The sequence below is a fragment of the Selaginella moellendorffii genome, unplaced genomic scaffold (assembly GCF_000143415.4).
Source record: "Selaginella moellendorffii unplaced genomic scaffold, v1.0 SELMOscaffold_18, whole genome shotgun sequence".
NCBI lineage: Eukaryota > Viridiplantae > Streptophyta > Lycopodiopsida > Selaginellales > Selaginellaceae > Selaginella > Selaginella moellendorffii.
The window spans coordinates 2,006,787-2,026,907 of NW_003314279.1; the positions used below are offsets into that span (position 1 = coordinate 2,006,787).

A 20,121-nucleotide genomic window follows, 5' to 3' on the forward strand; every position below is an offset into this window, starting at 1 on the left:
ATGCGCCTACTCCCTCTTCTCAACTTTGTGATTGAGAAGAATGGCTTTTCAATGTTCTTCTTTTCTTCTTTTCCTTGTTTATCATCGAATGCTTGTGTTCTCGCTCCCGCTTCATCACTGCCCTTGCAAGTGAAAAACAACCAAACTACTGAAGTAACTGTTGTGTGCATCATGTTTTCTTCGAATCGAAGTACTATTTTTACGCTCTCTCTGGTTCTACTTGCGAGAACAAACATGAATTTAGAGACGAGTCGTTTAAAATGAGTTCTTTGGAAGTGTGCTTATAAACTTTTAAGAACAGATTAAGGGAATGGAGACTTTGGAGTAACAGGATTTTACCATGGGATTCAGCTGCAGGGTTTACTTGAGGTGATGGCAAACTCCAGTGTTGCAAATCTGACACTTACTGCCTTTGGCACTTCTGGCAGTAGTCCTGGCACACCTGGTCGCTTGGAGGTGCACAGGAAGTGCCCCTCCACACATATCCCCGCCATAGCCATGCTCCTTGTTGACCACTCCAGGTTGACGAGCAAGTCCATGAGGTGAGCTTGGCCATTTTGGAGAATATATATTCCATTTCCCACTGAGGCTGTGGGTGGTAATGTCTTTCACAGGGTTAGTAGCCTCACGAACTGTCGTTGATTTCTTCGAACATGGCATGGTTGAGATGCTCTAAGACGAAATGGAAACATCGCTTCTTTTCGTCCAAGAGGAGAAACGAAGAACGAACAATATGGAACGTACCTGAGGAAAATGTCTGAGAAAAGAACGATCCTTTCCAATGTCTGAAAGATTGGAATACTTGAGTAACTCATAAGCTCCACCTGTTGAAGTTAGAAGTTAAAACACAACAGCCAAGAGTGGCAATTCCATTTACTTACTTGGACTGGACTGAGTATGATCAGCACCATCAACGCTACTCCTGCCACCAAATCAGACCAGACGCTTGCAAAGTTGCTTCGATTCTCTGCTCTGACTTCCTCGACCAATTCTAGCCTGTAAAAACAACTTGAGCGAAGAACAAAGAAGCAAAGCCTGGAAACCAAACACTTACGCTTCATCGTGAAGATGCTGCGTTAGTTTCTCGTCGGAAATGGGAGGAGCGATTCCAATCCTGACCTCGAACATCAAACGCTTCTCTTCGTCATCCAGTGGAGGAACCATTCCTTTGGTCACTTGAGAATCCGTGACGTTGAATGCCCTGGCCAGGAATGGTTCGAGCTCGACATATCGACACAGGACTAAAAGCAAAACTGTGAGTGACATAACCACAAGGAGCACAGAAGCTACTCTGCATGACAGAAGAGGAGCTTAAGTTCCTTCAGTCGGAGCTGGATAGCTTTGGAAAGGCTAGGAAAGCAACCAGAGATTTACTACCTCTTCAACCAGCAGACATCCTGGTCGAGTCGATCAGGAACGACACGCAGTCATGCATGACGAAGTTTTCCCAGGAAACTTCACCTGGAACATAAATTTGAAGGAAAGAAATCAACTTACTGTTGATCTTGCTGTGGAACTTGCAAATCCCCTTTTGAATTTGTTTTCATGGAGGAAATGCACACTAGAGCACCTCTCACTGCACAGATATATTATATACATATATGTTGAACTTCTATTTCAATTATTATTCTTAATTAATAATTATAATTAATTTTTTAGAAATAATTATATATAGTGACTGTTGGGCTGGTTATGATTTAGAGTGGTTGAATCAGTTGAATTTCACTCATTATATAGTGAACCACTCTCAGAATTTTGTTGATCCTGTGATTGAAGTTTATACAAATCATATTAAATCGATATGGAATGTAATGAAAAAATCACTTCCTCACTATGGTACAACAAAAGTATTATATAAATTTTACTTTCAAAAATATATTTGGTGAAAAATATATATTAAAAGAAAGGAAGTTACATTTAATATTTTATGTAGTCATATTAAGCTACATAATCAATGCTGTTATAGTAGAATCAATAGTATATTTTATTTTTTACTTTTAAATACTTAAAAATAATATACTAGAACAATGTTTAATTTATAGTAATGAGGAAATCAATGGGGCCGTTGCATTTTTATCTCCAGAATATCCTCATTCAGCCATATGCCCAGAGGGGGTCTTTGACAGGATGCCGTCCAAGGACGTGGTCGCGTGGACGGCTGTGGTGAATGCCTACGCCCGCTGACAACGGCGTTGTGAATGTATATTCGAGAATAGGCCCGTGAGGAACGTGGTGTCGTGGAACTCCATGATTTTCGCATATGCTCCGACAGGGCATTTCAGGCAAGACGTGGAGCTCTTTCAAATCATGCCTGCTCACAACGAGTACACGTGGAAGGTTATGATTCCTCGCTATGCTCTCAGTGGCAACACGGGCAAGGCTATGGCTGTGTTCCAGAGCGTCGGCGCAAGAACGCTAGCTGCCTAGAACGCTCTAATCTCGGCATTTGCCCAGGCTGGGGATTTCTCCATGGTGAAAGATCCCTTTGACGCAAGGCCTGCTCACAATATTGTGTCGTGGAAGAAGCGTGATTTCCTGGACAAGTATTCTGAAAAGTTACGCGGATGCATGGAACCTTAACGAGGCGAAGCGACTATGCCAGAGCGAAGCTCAATCACCTGGAGCGTGATGCTTCAAGCATTTGCAGGGTTTGGGCATGTAATAGATGGCGAGAGTTTGTTTCATGCGAGAAACCTCACTCGGCGATCCCAGTTGCTTGTCAGCCTGGACCAACATGATTGTTTTATAAGATTGACAAAGCTCGAGCAGTGTTTGATGCTTTGGCGTGCCTTGACATGGTCTCCTGGAACACCATGGTCGCTTGCTACGCACCCGACGTCCACCACTGCAAATATTTCTTTGAGCAATGCCCGGCCACAACCTGGTGTCTTACAACACTCTCTTGTCCTCGCTGGTCAGCTGCAGATTATCCGAGGAAGCAGTGAAAATCTTCGTCGAAATGCCAGAGATAACATACAGTGTGATGATGCAAACTTATGCACAGGAAGGCCAGCTTGCGAGTGCCAGGGACTTCTACGAGACAATGCCGGATCGCAACTCAGTGCTCTCATCACCGTGATCTTGGCACTCGCCCAGCCCAATCCCCGAGAACAGCCTTTGAGCGATTTGAGGCCTGGAGCTCGATCATCGCAGCCTATGTCCAGAACGGACGCGTGACTGGATCTCTTTCGAGAGATGATCTTGCTGGCTTTCAAGCCAGACGAGACCATTTTCACGACAAATCTAGCAGGGGCAGCGAGCCAGCTCGAGCAGTGTTGCCGAGATTTTTTGTCCATGATCGCAGACTTTGGGATCTCTCCCAGGATCGAGCACGCAATGGGGCGACCTGGTCAGCTGGAGCAATCCATGCCATTTGTTCCACAGCGGGGCTTGTGGATGATGGCTCGAAATGCAAAGGTTGTGGAAATGTCGGCTGGAAAATCCGGGATAATGCCAGGTTGACAACCAACAATCCTAGTCATCCCGGAGATGCGGGTGTTGTGCCATGTAAGCTGAAAACCTATCCCACCAGCCAAGGCGCGATAGAGGAACACCGGTATAAAAGAAATGGAGTAGGGGTTATGATTAATCCGGGAGAGCCTGAAAGGGCGCTTGCATCCCTCGGGTTGCTTAGTAAATGGGGTCGCTGACCCTTGACCACTTGGCCCCCCTCGTCGGTGACCCAGTAGTGCTAAGTCGGTATGGTCAACCCCACCGTGACCTACAGGATAGCGCTTGGTACCCAGGGCGCCCAAGGAGGCCCGATATCTTTTGCAAACATTTCTTCGATCTTCCTTTCTGGAATTTCTTGGTGCGGCCTTGAAGTATTTTTCACTCATTTCAGAGGAAACGAATGTTTGCGGCACAAGGCGGTTCTCAGACCATCAAAGCTCTGCTTCTCTCTCTTTCTTTTTCCCGAAGAAGCAAGGGTGGCACTTTCAAGGGGATAGAGAATTGCGTTACACTTGTTTGCAAGTCGGGCAGGTGTTACTGATTGTGAAGAAAGGTCTCCAAGCTAAAGAGGCTTGAGGAGGGATGTCTTCTACAAGAACAATAGCATCGATGAGGCTAACAAAGAGCTAGAATAAATAATGACTCCAGAAGCTTATGGATAAATAAAACATTTATAAGTAAACCACCATAAACCACCATTTCTTTTCGAAAAATAAAGGTGAAAAAAAAAGGTATGCCAAAGCTATCTAGCTCCCACCGAAGAAATTCTTCTTTCTTGCGGAGTGCTGGATCTCGTCAACTTATCCCTGATTTCGAGGAGTGCGAGGCAAATTTTTGTAGGAGCTTTGATTACCAGGGGCTACACATGCAAAGCGTCCCAGGAGCGAAAGCTGATGGAAGAAACATACCGCTCCTGAGCTCTTGAAATCGGTGGAGAGCATAAAACAAATTTTAAAATATTTCACTAAACCGGTTAAGTTGCTGAAAACCTTTATCTTAAAGATGGCGAAACAATATTTGGCGAAAAACAAAATATAGGTTTCGTATAGGGTTTGTGATTGTAAAAGGGAGACAAGAAGAACTTCTCACGAGCAGAGCAGATCGGCGATGGTGGCGGTGGACGTTGAGCGGTATGTTGAGCTCAAGCGCATGATCGACGACTTGGTGATCGAAGCTGGTAACAATAGGAGCATCCGGGTGAAACAATACGATAGCTTCGACTTTGCGGACTATGATCACTGGGCCGAGACCAACAACAAGAGGGCGCTCAGGCCGGACTGCCATTACATGGAGGACGAGGTGGCGTTGGATCCTCCCCGTGCCGACCGGATCACGCGGATGGTGGCCGTGGCGCTCCAGCAAGAGGAGGAAGGGAACAGGAGGCAACTGGCTAAGGAGGTGAGCCACTTCACAAGGCAACTGGCGCTTCAGCAACAACAAGCCGGGCCGCCGAGCAAGAGAGCTCGCCACTGATCGTCGAAGCATCCCCTGGAGGGATGATCGAAAACAATCTTGTATCACAAGCATTAACAAAACTTGTGAGCAAAGCAAGCTCCTGCCAAGGAGCAAAAAAGTTTTGTTGTTTGTACTTCCATATACCTGGCAATGAAGAGATCTTTCAGCTTTAGTGGCGTTCCATCTCGCGGAATATGGCCGTGAGGGACGGAGACAAGCGAGGAAGATTTCGGAAAACCTGTTGCAAAGGTGGTGGTGGTCAGTGTTTTGGTAATAGGAGCAATGTACCCATAGCTTGAAGCAGGCATCGATGGTCACTGGAACTATCGCCACGAAGGAAGATATGGAAGCCTCGTTGGCCTTCATGCCGTAGTGCTCGAGGAAAAGGTTCACCACGGTCACCCAGCCCGACTCGGAATGGTACCTAGAAAGTGGAAACATCGCTTGGTTTCATACTGTTCACAAGGCAAAGAAAACACAAGATGGTACCCGAGGAATATGTCCGAGAAAAGAATGATAAAGAATGCCTTCCCAATGTCTGAAAGATTGCTGAAGAGACGAATCCCTGAGTAACTCATGAGCTCCACCTGATGGAAGTGAGAAGTTAAACACAAGAGCCATGAGAATTCCTGTTGTGACGTACTTGCACTGGATTGAGTATGATCAGGAGCATCAACACTACGCCTGCCACATCGGACCAGACGCTTGCAAAATTGCTTCGATTCTCTGCTCTGACTTCCTCGACCAATTCTAGCCTGGAAGAGCAACTTGAGGGGAGAACAAAGAAGCAAAGCCTGGAAACCAAGAAACTTACGCTTCGTCGTGAAGATGCTGCGTTAGTTTCTCTTCGGAAATGGGAGGAGCGATTCCAATCCTGACCTCGAACATCAAACGCTTCTCTTCGTCCTCCAGCGGAGGAACCACTCTCTTGGTCATTTGTGAGTCCGTGACGTCGAATGCCCTGGCCGCGAAAGGTACGAGCTCGACATATCTACACAGGACTAAAAGCAAAGCTGTGAGTGACAAAACCACGAGGAGCACAGATTTCCTACCTCTTTAAGAAGGGGACCAGCACGCAGTCATGCACGACGAAGTCTGCAAGCCACGGTATCAAAATGAGGCACGCAGCGAACTTCACCTGAAACATAAACACTGGACAAATAAATCTCTCGAGATCTTGAAAGGAAGAACACCAACTTACTGTTGATCTTGCCGCGGACCTCGCAAATCCCCTCTCGAACTTGTTCTCCTGGTGCCACTCGAGAGGCTCTTGGAACAAATCCGAGAATGGCCCGGTTGCTTTCCTAGCCTTTCCAAAGCTATCCAGCTCCGACCGAAGGTACTTAAGCTCCTCTTCTTTCTTGTGGAGTAGCTCCTGCTCGATCTCGTCAACTTCTCCCCGAGAAGAAACTTCTTTGTCCCTGGATTTCTCCCAGCTCTCACCATCCAGCCAATCTTCCCAGTTATCACTGCCGGGGTCTCGTCCCCTCTTTCGGTACCAGCGGAGCTCGTTGATGGCGTCAACTCGCTGCTTCCAGGATTTAATCTCCTCGTCGTCGAGCATCATGCGTCCAATCTCGTCCATGGCGGCCTCGTCGTTGTGCTCTCTCCACCAGTCGAAGTCGTCGAGCAAGAGTTTCTTCCACCAGCTTTCTCTCCTAGGACGCTTTGCATGTATCCTCCATTCCAAGCCCCTGGCAATTAACCTTCTCTTCGCGCTGGAGAAGCTAGAGTTTCCACTGCCGCTGCCGCTACTAGCTACAAAAATTCGCCTCGCATTCCTCGAGCTCCTGGCAATCGATCCTCTAGTAGTCCTACAGAAATGCGAGTGCCCGAAGCGATCGGATACCAAAATCCGCTTCCAATTGCTTGGAAACTCTGCTTGAATCCACACGAATCTCTGGCTCCTCGCTCCTGAGCTCTTGAAATCGGTGGAGAGCTTACCGGGGCGAAGAATTCCATCTCCCCAGGGCTGCTCGCAACGCATTTCTCTCCGGCATAGAAGCGCATCCTCATAAACCCAAAAACCTAAAAATCGCACCATATCCATTTGCCACGTGGCATAGGCCCCTCTAATAATCTGCCACGTGTCTTCATTTTTTAACTTTGGAAGAACTTTGAAGAACTTTGGGAAAAAGGTTCATGGATTTCCAAAATCCTCAGTAGTAAGATCTACAACATCGGTGGAGCAGACTCTGAGCTCTCAGGCACGTCGCTCAAGAATGTATCCCTGCTCTTCACTTCTGCTCGCTCCCTGTCCTCGTCGTCACGACCCGATGATCTTTGCTCTTGCTGCTGCTCTTCTTGGTCCTGCTGTTCTTGCTGCTGCTGCTGCTCTTGCTCGTGATCATCTTTCTTCTGTTCTCCTTGCTCTCCTCCTCCATCTCCTGTTGCTGGCGTTGTCGTCGTCGCCTCGCTGCTTGCAAACACCATGCTCCTAAACGTTTCAATCAATCCTCTGGCTCCACCGGAAGAAGATGAAGCAGCGGCGCCTCTCCCTCCTCCTGGGTCTGTGTAGTCACGACGGCGTGAAACGAGAGTTGGAAGAACTGTTTTTGACGAGGACGAACAATCCAGTTGTTGGTGGTGGACTCTTTTCGACACCTGGATCACTCTGCTTATACGAGCGAACACCCAAAGAGAGGTTAACAAAGCCATCGTTGCTCTTCGCTCTTTCCGCTCTATGCATGGCTTTGCTTTTACGTACCTTGCGACTCGGGGAAAATAAAACCGTGGACTTCCTGCTTCTCCTTCTCAACGATTGTAGAATTGGTTGAATAAGGACTCCTACGCATGCCCTGGTCATGGATCCAGTTAGAAAGGCGAGCTTGAGCTTGCAAAGAAAGGCCTTTACCTGTCTAAACTTCCCTCCGTGGATGGCTGGCGTGAAGGTGCATTCGGCCATCTCTTGCTTTTGCTTCTCTTTTCGCAACGCCTCGACTCTGGCAATCCGTTCTTGTCTATCCAACAAGATCAGTTTGTACCATTGACTCCTAGTGCTGCAAACAGGAAGGAATCCGAGAGTCAGGAGCATAAAGAGTTTTAAGAAACCGAGAACCAAAACAGTGCTCGTCACGCACCTAAACTTTCTCCTACGAGCAGCAAGCGAGCGAGAGAGGCGGCACATCTTAAACTGGAACGGGAACTTCTCGTCCTTCTTCCGTAGCTTGAAAACGTTATGCAAGCCACTGGATACAATCTTTTTCTGCAAAGTCGCGTGAAGCAACTCCGAGTGTCAGCTGATCAAACCAAGCGAAAAACGAAACAGTTGAAACCAAGTTCCATTACCTGCGCTGTTTGCATGAGTTTTTGGAACGTATCGTATGACAATGAACCTTTGCCATCGTCCATGCCCATGACAATCTTAATCTCGTCCACCACTTCGTCCGAGAACAAGGCAGTGTCGGCTTTTTCGAGATCAACGTAGCCACTCTGAATTTTTTTCACAAAATAGAGCGCGTTAAAGTTCTTCTGTTAGTTGAAACGACACTTCTACAAACCTTATCTTTGTCGAGATGATCAAAGATTTGTTTCAACCTCCTTTCCTTGAGGTGATCCAGCAGCTGCCCGGATTTCGTACCAACGTAGTGTGACTTGGCAAGCTCAATCCTGTGTTGGATATCTCTGTCCATGAGAGACTTCTTCTTGTCCTCTATAGCAAATTTCATCTGATATAGAAACTCCCCGATAGGCAAATTCCTCTGCAAAAAGAACAAGACAATGAAACATCCACAACTCAACAAGCTATGAAACGCAAAGAACGAAAAAACGAGTACAAAATCATTCGACAAACCTCGCCAACAGGCTGTCGGCCGATTGTTGGAGTGAAAAACTCCTGACCCGTGGTCGGATCGATCAGCTTCCGACCTCCGGGTTCCAAAAGCTTTTGCTTCTTCTCGGCGAGCCTTTCAGCGTACTGCAGCAACCGATCAAAGACAGTCGTGTTGCTTTCGTCGACTTGTCCACCGTCTCCAGTTTTGTTGATGTGAGGATGAAATGTAACTCTGGACGAAGAACAAGGCGAGGGTGAGAAACACAACCAGAGAGAAGGAAAGTTCTGGTAGAAATAGAAAGAAACAAATAATTTACACACCCTTCGGGATACCATTGCATGTATTCCGCTTGACGTCGCCTCCGGTGCTCGGCATCGTAAAACAGTTGCTCGAACCGTGTCGTGGTTTGGACGTCACGACGCTCAAACGAATGCAAGTAGTTTATCCTGGGTTTGAAGGTGCACTCCATAAGCTTGGCTTCCCACAACTGAAAGAAACATCAAGCGTTTACTACGTTTTCAAGGAATGAAAGAATGCAGAGAACCAGTGTAAGTACCTCATTGCGAAGCTCTTGCAAGTGTTCCTGGTTTTGTTTGTCCTGGACTAGCCTCTCCCACACAACTTCCGTTCTCTTCAAACGTTTGGCGAGCTTACTTCATGCACGTAACAGGGAAGGGAGGCTGCTGATTAGAAACAAAAGGAACAGCGAACAAACTAGCTTTATAACTGTGTGTTTTGTTGCTGGAAAAGAGAAGAAGAGAAGCAAAGTTTACCTGATCTCTGGCTTGGGAGAGATGAGCTTCAACTCGTTCATCTCGTCCTCCTGCTGCTTCTTCTCGATTTGCCGCCGCCGCTCCTGGTCCTTAGCAACAGCCTCCTGGTACAAGAGCTCGCCATAGTTTTGGAACTGCTCGGCCTCTCGTTCTCTGTTTCGCATCAATCGCCTACTTCTCTGAGAGGAAACTTTGAGCGCTAGTTAAGACAAAACGCATTCTTCTTGTTGTTTACCAGTGAAGTAACCGGTCGATCCTTCACCATCTTCTCATGGTATTGTTCCGCGATCAGCCGTGCTTCTTCCTCGACCCGTTGTTTTTGCCTTATATAGTCAGTATAAAGTCTCAAGCAGAGAGCTTTCTACACGAAAGGAAAAGGAAAAAAAAAAAAAACTTTGTGAGAATGGATCAAGGTGAAAAAAACGCTCACCATCTTCTCGGATAGCTCCGCCTTCCTTTTGTGCCTCTTTTCCTTCTTCCCCCTGTCCACGGTCTTGGTAGAAAACGTAAACGTGTGTTGGAGGAGCCTCTCGGAGAACTTAGCTGGTTTGATCCCCCTCCTGGCGGCCTGGTACTTCCGAAACTCCTCCAGCGTTTTGGGCTTCTCCATGTAAGCTCTCCTGGCCTGGCTGATAACATCCATGGGGACCTGCTTTTGCTTTTGCTGGCCCTTCCTCCCCCGCTGCTGCCCATGCTCCTCGGCGGCGCCACCACCACCGCCACCCTTCCCCTTTGGACTGCCACCATCGCCGCGCTGATGCTCACGGTTGATGCTCCGGAGGTTGTAGGTGATGTGCTCCGTCAATGGCACCACGAACTGGAGCGGCAGATCGTGCTGCTTGCAAAACGCGGTGGACACCTGCTCCGGGGAGTCGCCCTGCTTCAACTCGATCTGCTCCACGCGCCCGTCCTCGATCTCCACCGTGATGGAGAGAACCACGCGCGGGTCATGGTCATCGGCCACGGACTCTTCGATCTCCCCACCGCTGGGGCTCTCGCTTGACATCTGGGCGATGGCGATCGACCCACCTCGCAAAACTCAGCTTTGGACGCCTCCCGGATCTCTCCTCCTCATCCCCGCGCCAATGCCAATCCTGGATCCTCGCCGCCGCCGCGCCGCGCCGCGATCGAGCTGAGAATGCCGCTGGGCGCCCTGTGCTAACGGAAAAGAGTGTGCTTACTGTGCTTCCAGTCGCGAGGGGTCGAGACTCTTCGGCGAGGGGCGTTCTCTTTCGACCCCCGGGTCGTTCGTTACGAGATTCTCGGTGTGACACGCATGCCCTAAAAGCCCGGCGCGCCCCACCGTGGCGCGCCACGTGGCCGCAACGGCCACGATCCGCCCAACGAAGAGCGATTTAACGGAATCTTTTTATAACGGTCAACGAACATTCTGTGAGGATGTGAGCTTTATCCGGGATCGAACCCGCGACGTGTCTAAACCCAGGCGATTGGCTAGGGCTAAGCTTTTGGTGGGCATCGAACACCAGCGCGAGCGAGGGGCCGGTGTGCGGGGGCGGGGGATCGAACCCAGTGCCGGTGCGTGTTAACACTTTGTCGATTCGATCCGGGGACAGTTGGTCATGGTGGCGGGATCACGCCGTCGCGCTAGTGAACACCTTGGCTCTTCTTCTACTAGTGGCAAGCGCCCTAGATATGGCGCCTCCTCTTCTTCCTCCACACCCACATTGCTAGGGCGCGGGGGGCGCGCCTCGTCTAGGGCTGCCAATGGCGCGCGGGCGTCGTCGTCCGTGGTGGCGGACGATCCCGATTTCGAGCCGGGGGATTCCGAGTGCGTGGCGCTGCCCGAGGATTCTTGGTTTGGGGCGGAGGAGGCGGCCGCGGCGATCGTTCCAGTTGTCGAGGATGCCGATGTCTCTGCTGCTACTGCCGCAGCTTCATCGTCGGCCATGCCGCTGTGCTCCGGCCCTCCAGCACAGGCTTTCGCGCTCTCCGCCACTCCTCTCTACCCTAATTCCGTCAGGTGGTCTGAGGACAACCTCCTTGCAGTTGCCGCTGGACATATGGTCACTATACTGGTGAGTTCTTCCCATGCATTGTCTTGTTCTTGCTGAAACTTTTCTTTTTTCGTGAAGAATCCAGCATCGCTGTCGGGTCCCCGGAGCTTTGTGTCCGTCTCCGTGAAGCCGAGCTTCGATTTTGGCACCGTGAATCGTGATGGTACGTGTTAAGTTCGTTCTTGTGAGTAAGCTTTTGCCTAGAGTTTGCTTTTAGAGTTAAAGCATCATTTGCTGATGCCGCTTACGCTCTCGAGGGATTCTCGTGCCGTGGTTCGCTCGATCGATTGGTCTCCGCAAGGTGTTGGATCCCATGGAGGGTACTTCTTTTTCTTTGTTCTCAAGTCACGGGCCTCTGATGTTTTCGTTTTCTCTCGGGCATTTTTTTCTTATCTTAGATGTCTTCTTGCGGTTGCCACGACAGATTATCGAGTGAAGCTGCACTCGCCACCCATGTCCGAGTATCGATCTGAGTGGATCGAGGTAAGCCACGCTTCCCTTGTTGTCTCTTGTTAACTATGAATTTGTATTGGCAGTTGTTAGACGTTTCAGAGATGATGTTTGAGTATTGTATGAAGTTTGAGTTTTTGGAAACGGAAGCATCGTTTGACATGGTACTCCTTTCGCTGACAGTTTTCTTTCATGATTGACCAGCATTTTGATAGATGTCAGATGGCATAGCTTTCAACAGAGCTTACAAGAGGCAAGGACAAATGTCCCCAGCTGAGGATCTGCTTCAGAAAAGGAGGAGAACTAGGTACTTTTACGTTTACGTACGCGGCTTTATTTTTGAAATGTTCTGCTTGTGCAGCACACCGGAGGCTTCAGTACTTGGAATGGAGGTGAGCTACTTGTTTTGTGCTGATGGTTTTGAGCTGACTCGCATCTACTCGCAGGCTGGAAATTTGCTTAACCGTCCTCCTGTTCTATGGGATGGGCAAGCATCTCTTGCTTCAGCCCATATGAAACCTCTTGCAAACGACGGCATGGCGGATGATGCCATGAAGGTATAACTTGAATTTATCTTCAGATGACGTAACGCCTCAATGCCAGAAACGCGGTAGAAGAGGGACTTACAGTGAACAGCTTTCAGGTGCTTGTGATTTTAAATTGTTTTCTCTACGCTTCTAAGCAGGTTATGTTCTCGTAGGCTCTGCTGATGTTGAAGGTTTCGACGACGGAAAACAAACTAAAAAGAGAAAACAGCTGAGAGTCAAAGATGGACAGCTCTCGAATCTAACCGTCACCGCGCCCCAATACATGACAAGGAGTTCAATGCTGGCCTCTCTAGCCTTGGCATGGTCCTCGAAGTGCTCTTGCTGTGATAGCAACTCGCGAGTTTTTAGTGCTGTTTTTCTGTCGGTTGGGACGAAGTCTGGCATGGTTGGCTTCTGGCGGCTATCAACACCTGACGTATACTCGGTTGAAAAAGTGCTACCGCTACCAGACGTAAGCTTTATCGGCTTCTTAAACGCACACGAGTCCTGGGTGACTGCACTTGATTGGGCGGCTGGAGCTTCAACTGATCAAGTTCTTCTGGCAACCGGAAGCTCTGATGGGAGGTACAGTTCTACCTCGTATCAGTCTGTATCTAATGGATCTCACTCATGTTACAGTGTCAAGTTGTGGCAAGGAGATACAAGAGTATTGATGCAGTGGCAACCGTCGGCGCTTTTCCTCCCCTGGACACTTCTCTTTCAGGTGAGGGAACTATCTTGCATTTAGTTTAGTAAATGACTAATGAAAACTCAGGTTACTGGTGTCGACAGTGTGCCAGTGACGTCTTTGGCCTTGAAATATTCAATTGAGGCGGATAATATTCTTATTGTCGTTGGAAAAGGATCCGGTAGCGTTTTAGCTTGTGAATTAACAAGTGCAGGCCAGTGCTCTCGCAGGGCTTGCCTTCCACGGGCTCACGACCAAGCGGTATGCTTCCAAATATGTGCTTTCATGGTTTGATGTGCTTCGAGTTCCAGGTTATGGGAGTTTGCTGGTCTGCAGACAAAGATCAGATATACTCGTGTGGCCAGGTATGTTAACATTTGTTAAGCCACTAAGTATAAAGTCGTCTTTGACAGGATAACATGCTTCAACTGTGGGAATTCGCTGATACGCAACTCGTAGCCGTGGAGACTTCCCTTTTGGCATCTGAGGTCCCGGCAACTGCTCCTGACGTGTGTAAAACATTGCAATTGTACCCACACTAAACTTCTAAACCTTACAGCTTCCGGCATCGGCGTTGGAATCGTTTTTTGGTGTTGCACTGTCACCTGCAAATCTTTCTCTTGCAATGGTAGGATAGGTACTTAAAATTCTCTCTCTCACTTTTCCATGTGCAGGTAAGAGGAATTGCTGCTGAAGCTGTAGATCCGATGTATCAATCCAGGTACCAATGTTGTTTTATTTTTTTGTTGGCTAGAAATTTAAGATATTGTTTTTCGAAATCGCAGGTCACAAAAGGGTATTGTACAACTGGTCTGGGTCGGACAAGACGAAAATATCGTAAAAGCTGATTGTTTCGACGATCCGAGTGCTGGTAGATCGGCTTATACTATTGCTGCAAGCTGGGAGACAAAAATCATATCGGCATTCTCTCATCTAGATCGTCGAGCCTCGTTCGTCCTATGGGATTTGCTGACAGTTCTATCATTTCTCAAGCAACTCTGTGGAGGAGAGATACTGGGGTCCGTTTTTCAGAAATGGCTCTCAAATTGGAGTTTCGTAAACACGGGTACTATCGAGGCTTGCTGCTGGTCAACAGAAGCTCTCAAGACGTGCTTACCAAGCTTGAGTTGTCGATGCCTACAGACAATGATCGTGATCTTTCGAAGGATAATCCTACAGGACTTGAAACTTGGACTACTTACAGAAGGGTTGGAAGCCATGCACAATTCTGGATCACGTACCCAGTTAACTTCAGAGCAGCAAACGTGGCTGGAAATCCTTTGGTGCATGGAGCACGAGCTAAGAGAGAGGCTGATGTTCCTGGCTTTGCTCACGGCTTTGTGGTGCAAGTCCCCTCAAGCAGAGAATGCCCAAGCTAGTGTCAAGATGGAAGCCAGGCTACCAACAGCATTTTTGATGTCCGACTGGATCCTCTTGAACTCGTCAAAGGTTTCTCCTCAACTGCTGCAGCTCGCCACTGAAGTGCATAAAGTTTATAACAGGTAGCTTCTTTTTTGTGATTGCTGTCAAGATGTTAATGCGTTTTCGGTTGTGGCAGATCTGGATCAAGTTCACAAGAGCGCTGCAGCTACTGCGAGCAAACGGTTCCCTTGGAGTACCTTGAAGTTGGCTATTGCCGCGCAGAGGGAATCAACACGAGAATAAACCATCGGTTGCAGCGGTGCTCGGCTTCCTTGCAGATCTCCCTCCCTGGTCCGTCGTGGTATTGTACGTGCTGCGGTCGAAACGCCTTCCAACAGGTTCCAGAGTTTTTTTTCTCCTTGACGTCGAGGGTCCAGATTGAGAGGCTGCCTTCGATTGTGGTGCTGGAGCCCGTTGTGTCGCGGTGTCCCTTTTGCGGAATCCTGATGCAGAGGATCTTACCGGAGTTTTTCCTCACACCGTCTCTGGTGTAAGTAATGAGGTGAGTTCTCTCCTTCCTTTCGAAAGTTTTTGACGAACTTGCTGTGCTCTCGTTGCAGGCTGGTAGTTCTCAGTGCTGTGTATGTAACGGAAAACGCTTGTAAAATATGATGAGAGAGAAACTGATTATCAAGCAAGCTGGTAACACACTTTTCTTTGAGATATGCATTTTTTCACACCTCTAGCTAGCTGCTCTCCATGTTTTTCTCTCTAGATCACGAGTTTGTGAGCTGTTACTGCAAGGACAAGACCGAGTTTGCTACTCTTCTCAGGGAATGTGGAAACTCGAGAGCTCTAGCGCGGGGTAAGCGTGTCCATTCTCTTCTTACTTCTGCCGGATATGGAGACGATGCGATCCTGTGCAACTTGGTCGTGCAGATGTATGGCAAGTGCGGTAACTTGGATGATGCCCGCTCCGTCTTCGATCGTATTCCTGCCAAGAACATCTACTCGTGGAACATCATGCTGTCAGCTTACCAGCGTGCCGGTTGTGGAGTTTCGGCACTCAAGCTGTTGCGGGAGATGGATTTGGATGGTGTTCGACCGGACAGTGTAACTTACGTAAGTTATGTCACCGCTTGTTCATCGGCTGGTGCAGTCGAGCAGGGAAAGTTTGCTCATTCCAGGATCGCTGCTACTGGGCACTTCGCAGCGGACGTTTCCGTGGGGAATTCGCTGGTGAACATGTATGGAAAGTTCGGACTCGTGGAGGAAGCCAGGACGGTCTTTGAGAGCATGGTCGCAAGGAATACAGTGACTTGGAACACGCTTATCGGAGCTTATACCCAGAACGGGCATAGCAGGGAGGCGGTTGTGCTATACAAGCTGGCGAAAGAGAGCGGTGTGAAGATGAGCTATGTGACTTACGTGGTGGCTCTTGGAGCCTGTTCCACTCTCGGGCAAGGCAGGGAAGTTCACTCGGACATCGTCGCTGCGACGTGCGAGCTCAACGCTACGGTGGAAAACGCTTTGATCGGATGCTACTCCAGGTGCCAGAGTTTGGAAGATGCCCGGCTCGTTTTCAACTCCATGCAGTGCCGGAAGAACGCCGTCTCTTGGAACTCTATGATCTCGGCCTGTGTCGCGAACGGGCGTCCTGACGAAGCTCTTGAGATTTACAGGAGGATGGACTCGAGGCCTGACAGGGTGACTTTCATGGGTGTCCTCGGTGCCTGCTCTAGTCTTCCAGAGGGAAGAGAGATCCAGCAGCGTATCAAGGCAGAAGGCTTGGAGACTAATGCCTGTGTGGCCAACGCGCTGATAACCATGTACGGGAGGTGTGGAAGCTTGGTGGACGCGAGAGAAGTCTTTGACGCGATGCCGGGGCGAGATATCATCTCCTGGAACGCTCTGATCAACGCTCATGCTCAAAACGGCGATGGAAGAGGTGCTCTCGGGCTTTACCACGAGCTTCAAGCGGACGACATGCTAGAGCCGGATGGTGTGACTTTCGTGGCAGTTCTCGGTGCCTGCGTAGCCTGCAAAGACTTCAAACAAGGTGACGAGGTCTCCAAGCGGATCATTCGTAGCGGGATCTACAAGGACGACGTTGTTCTGGCCACAGCCCTCGTGAGCATGCTTGGAAAGTTTGGCGAGATGGAACAGGCGAGGACAGTGTTTAGCGGCATGGCTAAAAGGACAGCCATCTCCTGGAACGCCATGCTTGCGGCATACTGTGACAACGGGCACGCTCGCAAAGCTCTGGAGCTCTACCACGCAATGGACGTGGATCCGGACGAGGTGACTTACATGACTGTCGCGGAGGCGTGCTCGAGCTCGCGAGATCTTCAAGAGGCTGGAGCTCTACACGAGCGTGCTGCTGCGTCCGGCATGCTGGCTCATGTCCCCCTGGCCAACGCTCTGGTCGCGATGTATGGCAAGTGCCAGCGCCTGGACGAAGCAACGCGAGTTTTCGAAGGGATTCCTCGCCGGAGCCTCGTCTCGTGGAACTCCATGATCGCGGCCTGTGTGGACAACGGGGAGAACGCCCGAGCTGTGGAGCTGTTCAAAGAAATGGAGCCGCCACCCGACGACGTAACTTTCGTGAGCGTCTTCGCGGCGTGCTCCAACCTTGGCGACTTGGCTATGGCGAGGGAAGCTCACGGAGCATTTGGATCCAGGGAGCTGCTCGATGACACCGTGGGAACTTCGCTCGTGAGCATGTATGGGAGGTGTGGGAGCCTCGCCGACGCTCGAGCGGTGTTTAAGAGGATGCCGAGGAGGGACGCGACGAGCTGGACGAGCATGATCGTGGCGTGTGCTCGCGGCGGCGATGGCGTTGCCGGGGTGGCGGCGTTCTACGCGATGGGACTGGAGGGAGTGGCTCCCGACGAGATCAGCTTCCTGGCGGTGCTCTTCTGCTGCAGCCACACGGGGCTGGGGCGCCAAGGCCGGGAGTTCTTCGTGCTCATGCTTGAGGAGCTGGGAGCTCGGGCCGAGCACTACGTGTGCATGGTCGACCTGGTTGGTCGGCTTGGATGGGTGGAGGAGGCACAGAGGCTCTTGGAAGCCATGCCTTTCCAGGCCGGTTCCATCGCGTGGCTGGCGCTGCTGGGGTCTTGCAACGTCCAGAGGAGCTCCCGGCGTGGAGCGCTGGCGGCCGAGCGCGTGATCGAGCTGGAGCTGGAGGAAGCGAGGCGTGGCAGCGATTTGCAAGGTTTGTGAATCTCGAGCTCTTTCTGCAAACCCTGTCGGCACTTATAGCATATAAATCATTTCCGAGAAGAGAAAGCATTCCTGGATTTGGATTGATCTTGGTGTCTCCAGGATAATCTAGTCTCTGAACACGAGGGGGTGGTCATTTCTAAAAGCTTGAAAATACTGTTCTCTGCTCCTTTACTTTCTTTTCTTTACCCGATTTCCCAAAAGCCTGGTGCTGGGCTCCTGCAACAAAATCTGTGTGTTTTGATCGCCATGGAGGACACATTCATTCGCGAGCAGAGGTCGAGGGGCCCCTCAAGATTTAAATCTCTCTCCTCGACTGTCCAACCCTTTGGAAAGTAGCCATCTCGCGCGTTTTAAATCAACAAAATATTTCCTTTCAAGGTGTCAACGTGAGTGAAGGACCCCCTATGCATGGGAATTTAGCGATCTGGACGCTGTTGTGGGATCATCACTCGCTCAGCTGTGAGTTCTTTCTCGTGGGGTCGCGGGATCTTGTCAATCAATGGGTGGGTCGTTTCTTTCACTCGCTCGTTTCGATCGATGGACAGAGATTCATGGCCTAACCACAGGACTGACAATTGCCCGCCGGTGGGACAACATTCATATGATCATGGCTCCACACACTCCCACACACTGACCTTGGAAATATAAGTACGAGATTAACATCGCTATCCTCCGCTCCAAGAGCCTGTCCTCCTCCGAAGATACCATCCATGTTACGTGGCTACGGTACGATCAAACTGCATTTCTAAAGCTTGAAAGCAAAATCTTCATGTCCGGCTCGAACAAGCTGTGTACAAAAGTTACAGGCCAGAGAGTGACACATATATGAAATGACCCAAGAGGACAATCAGCGAGGGTGGTGGAAGAAACTCTGTAGTTAAATGTGTAAGTTGGAAGGGGAGGATCATCTTAAGATCTGAGTGAGTCAGGTGTGTGTTTGGTGTGATACTTGCAGACCAAAATGCCTAAGAATTTAGGAAGACTTCAAAGCTGTGTCATATCTCCAGTGTGGTAAAGATCACAATTTTTATATGGTTTTCTCTTACCAGCAAAGCATCTGGATTGAGATGCAAGTTGGGCAGTACTTGTTTCTAGTAATGTCTTTTTTCCTGTTTTATGCAGCCAAGTGACCACAATCTTCTCCAGTTTTGCGGTACCACGTTCTAGATTCATTCTTTGGCTTCTTTCAACAACACCAGGTCCTACAGACAAATGATACTAAGCAGATCCTTGCTTGTACAAGGACTAGCTGGAAAGGAAACTCCTTGCCCTTTGCTGTGAGCTTTCTTAGGAGCAAAGCCCTGCAAAACCACAGACCAGTGCTCCAGATGATGGGTTGTACTCAACTTTTGCATCACTCACCAGATACAATAACATGGTATCAGACTAATTAAACACAATGCTGGTTGTGCTGTCCTGGCAGCAAGCCAGGAGCACAGCAAAGAAATGAAAGCCATGCCCAGCAAAATCCATAACTATGACAAACATCAGGTGAGTATAATATGAGTTTGACTAGAGCATGCCCTCAATTACCCCTTTCACCAACCAAAACTCTTTTTCACTGCAGTTTACCAGCCACACCAGAGAGACAGGCACACAGACAAAGCAATCACCCTCTTAGTGATCATAGTACGTTTTTTAATTTCTATATCTTTACATACTAAAAGAAGAACTTGTTAGAGAATGGAGATGAAGATGCTGCCTTTGTTTTGTTTATGTTTCTGGGGTCATATTGAGGTGTGATCCCTCTCCACTCACCAGCAGTTGCTATCAAGATGAATTTTAACATATATTTTGACCACCACCAACTCTACAGTAACAGTAGAAACATGCAATATTTACTGTTCTGGGATTTTTATGGTGGAGGGTGGTAAGTTTCCTCACATGATGAAACTGCTATCATAAATTCCCCCAGTTTTTGCTGGTCTTCTTGTAATTCCACCACAAAGCACGATGAAGAAATGGGAGAAATACGACAAGATCATGTCGTAGTCCACCTGCTCGCTATACGCATGGTGTATAAACAAACACCTCCCTGATCAGAAGATCAGATCAAAGCCCTTTCCTCCATTTTCAGAGTTGCACGCTTGTTTAATATACTGCGTTTTTCATTTTTCTGCTGGAAGGACAATACACACACCACACCCTCCGTGTACTTCGTACTTCTGTATTCTGGGTGCGTATGGGTTGGAGCCATAAATTGAAAATCATCTGGCAATAACACCGACATTTACAGTCCACACAGTAAAAAACGGAGAGGACAAAAAAGGTCATCTAAACATATGCCCACAAAGGCAATTTCTGGTCATGGTGTTGTTGCGGCTTAAATCACACGCACGATCGCGCTTCTTGCGGATAATCTGGAAGAAACCGTGAGCTCTAGTCCCTAGCCTAGCA

At 49.0% G+C, this 20,121-nt stretch overlaps 4 protein-coding genes across 7 annotated transcripts; 2 read left to right on the forward strand and 2 right to left on the reverse strand.

Annotated features, from left to right (window-relative positions):
• Positions 1-4,475: 4,475 nt before the first annotated feature.
• Positions 4,476-6,932, reverse strand: LOC112346997 (chloroplast envelope membrane protein-like). Its single transcript, XM_024677068.1, has 7 exons — positions 6,110-6,932; positions 5,961-6,046; positions 5,723-5,899; positions 5,552-5,663; positions 5,398-5,495; positions 5,197-5,332; positions 4,476-5,146 (listed from the first exon to the last, which is right to left on the reverse strand). Exons 1-7 carry the CDS (start codon positions 6,893-6,895, stop codon positions 5,078-5,080), a joined length of 1,464 nt encoding a protein of 487 aa, XP_024532836.1. The 5' UTR covers positions 6,896-6,932; the 3' UTR covers positions 4,476-5,077.
• A 98-nt stretch (positions 6,933-7,030) lies between these two features.
• Positions 7,031-10,702, reverse strand: LOC9650372. 3 transcript variants are annotated; one of them, XM_024677058.1, is made up of 12 exons: positions 9,885-10,702; positions 9,690-9,815; positions 9,455-9,633; positions 9,238-9,334; positions 9,002-9,168; positions 8,702-8,912; positions 8,409-8,609; positions 8,197-8,340; positions 7,989-8,113; positions 7,763-7,907; positions 7,616-7,695; positions 7,031-7,522 (listed from the first exon to the last, which is right to left on the reverse strand). In XM_024677058.1, exons 1-11 carry the CDS (start codon positions 10,458-10,460, stop codon positions 7,663-7,665), a joined length of 2,004 nt encoding a protein of 667 aa, XP_024532826.1. In that variant the 5' UTR covers positions 10,461-10,702; the 3' UTR covers positions 7,031-7,522; positions 7,616-7,662. The 3 variants fall into 3 exon arrangements, with proteins under 3 accessions (XP_024532826.1, XP_024532825.1, XP_024532823.1); XM_024677057.1 differs by having other exon boundaries at positions 7,616-7,706; XM_024677055.1 differs by having other exon boundaries at positions 7,031-7,706.
• A 228-nt stretch (positions 10,703-10,930) lies between these two features.
• Positions 10,931-15,223, forward strand: LOC112346884. The gene is made up of 19 exons (XM_024676726.1): positions 10,931-11,490; positions 11,548-11,632; positions 11,687-11,789; positions 11,868-11,952; positions 12,006-12,083; positions 12,135-12,226; positions 12,281-12,311; positions 12,366-12,476; positions 12,523-12,562; positions 12,620-13,031; positions 13,086-13,170; positions 13,222-13,395; positions 13,446-13,499; positions 13,548-13,643; positions 13,694-13,762; positions 13,809-13,855; positions 13,920-14,636; positions 14,693-15,058; positions 15,117-15,223. The coding sequence occupies exons 1-18, from the start codon at positions 11,035-11,037 to the stop codon at positions 15,048-15,050; spliced, it is 3,093 nt and encodes a 1,030-aa protein (XP_024532494.1). The 5' UTR covers positions 10,931-11,034; the 3' UTR covers positions 15,051-15,058; positions 15,117-15,223.
• A 14-nt stretch (positions 15,224-15,237) lies between these two features.
• On the forward strand, positions 15,238-17,798 carry LOC9650373 (putative pentatricopeptide repeat-containing protein At5g09950). 2 transcript variants are annotated; one of them, XM_024676729.1, is made up of 2 exons: positions 15,238-17,206; positions 17,247-17,420. In XM_024676729.1, exons 1-2 carry the CDS (start codon positions 15,256-15,258, stop codon positions 17,303-17,305), a joined length of 2,010 nt encoding a protein of 669 aa, XP_024532497.1. In that variant the 5' UTR covers positions 15,238-15,255; the 3' UTR covers positions 17,306-17,420. The 2 variants fall into 2 exon arrangements, with proteins under 2 accessions (XP_024532497.1, XP_024532495.1); XM_024676727.1 differs by having other exon boundaries at positions 15,271-15,361; positions 15,436-17,798.
• The last annotated feature ends 2,323 nt before the right edge of the window (positions 17,799-20,121 follow it).

Bases quoted from the DNA above. Each gene is read 5' to 3' on its own strand.
- LOC9650372 (XM_024677055.1), bottom strand. From the start codon at position 10,460: ATGTCAAGCGAGAGCCCCAGCGGTGGGGAGATCGAAGAGTCCGTGGCC. The intron at 9,169-9,237 runs GTACTTACACTG...TGTTTCTTTCAG, and splicing joins TGCAAGAGCTTCGCAATGAG to TTGTGGGAAGCCAAGCTTAT. The intron at 8,610-8,701 runs GTTTGTCGAATG...TTCTTTTTGCAG, and splicing joins GCCGACAGCCTGTTGGCGAG to AGGAATTTGCCTATCGGGGA.
- LOC112346884 (XM_024676726.1), top strand. From the start codon at position 11,035: ATGGTGGCGGGATCACGCCGTCGCGCTAGTGAACACCTTGGCTCTTCT. The intron at 13,171-13,221 runs GTGAGGGAACTA...ATGAAAACTCAG, and splicing joins CCTGGACACTTCTCTTTCAG to GTTACTGGTGTCGACAGTGT. The intron at 13,644-13,693 runs GTGTGTAAAACA...TAAACCTTACAG, and splicing joins TCCCGGCAACTGCTCCTGAC to CTTCCGGCATCGGCGTTGGA.
- LOC112346997 (XM_024677068.1), bottom strand. From the start codon at position 6,895: ATGCGTTGCGAGCAGCCCTGGGGAGATGGAATTCTTCGCCCCGGTAAG. The intron at 5,496-5,551 runs GTACGTCACAAC...CACTTCCATCAG, and splicing joins TCATACTCAATCCAGTGCAA to GTGGAGCTCATGAGTTACTC. The intron at 5,147-5,196 runs GTACATTGCTCC...CCTTTGCAACAG, and splicing joins ATGCCTGCTTCAAGCTATGG to GTTTTCCGAAATCTTCCTCG.
- LOC9650373 (XM_024676727.1), top strand. From the start codon at position 15,436: ATGTATGGCAAGTGCGGTAACTTGGATGATGCCCGCTCCGTCTTCGAT.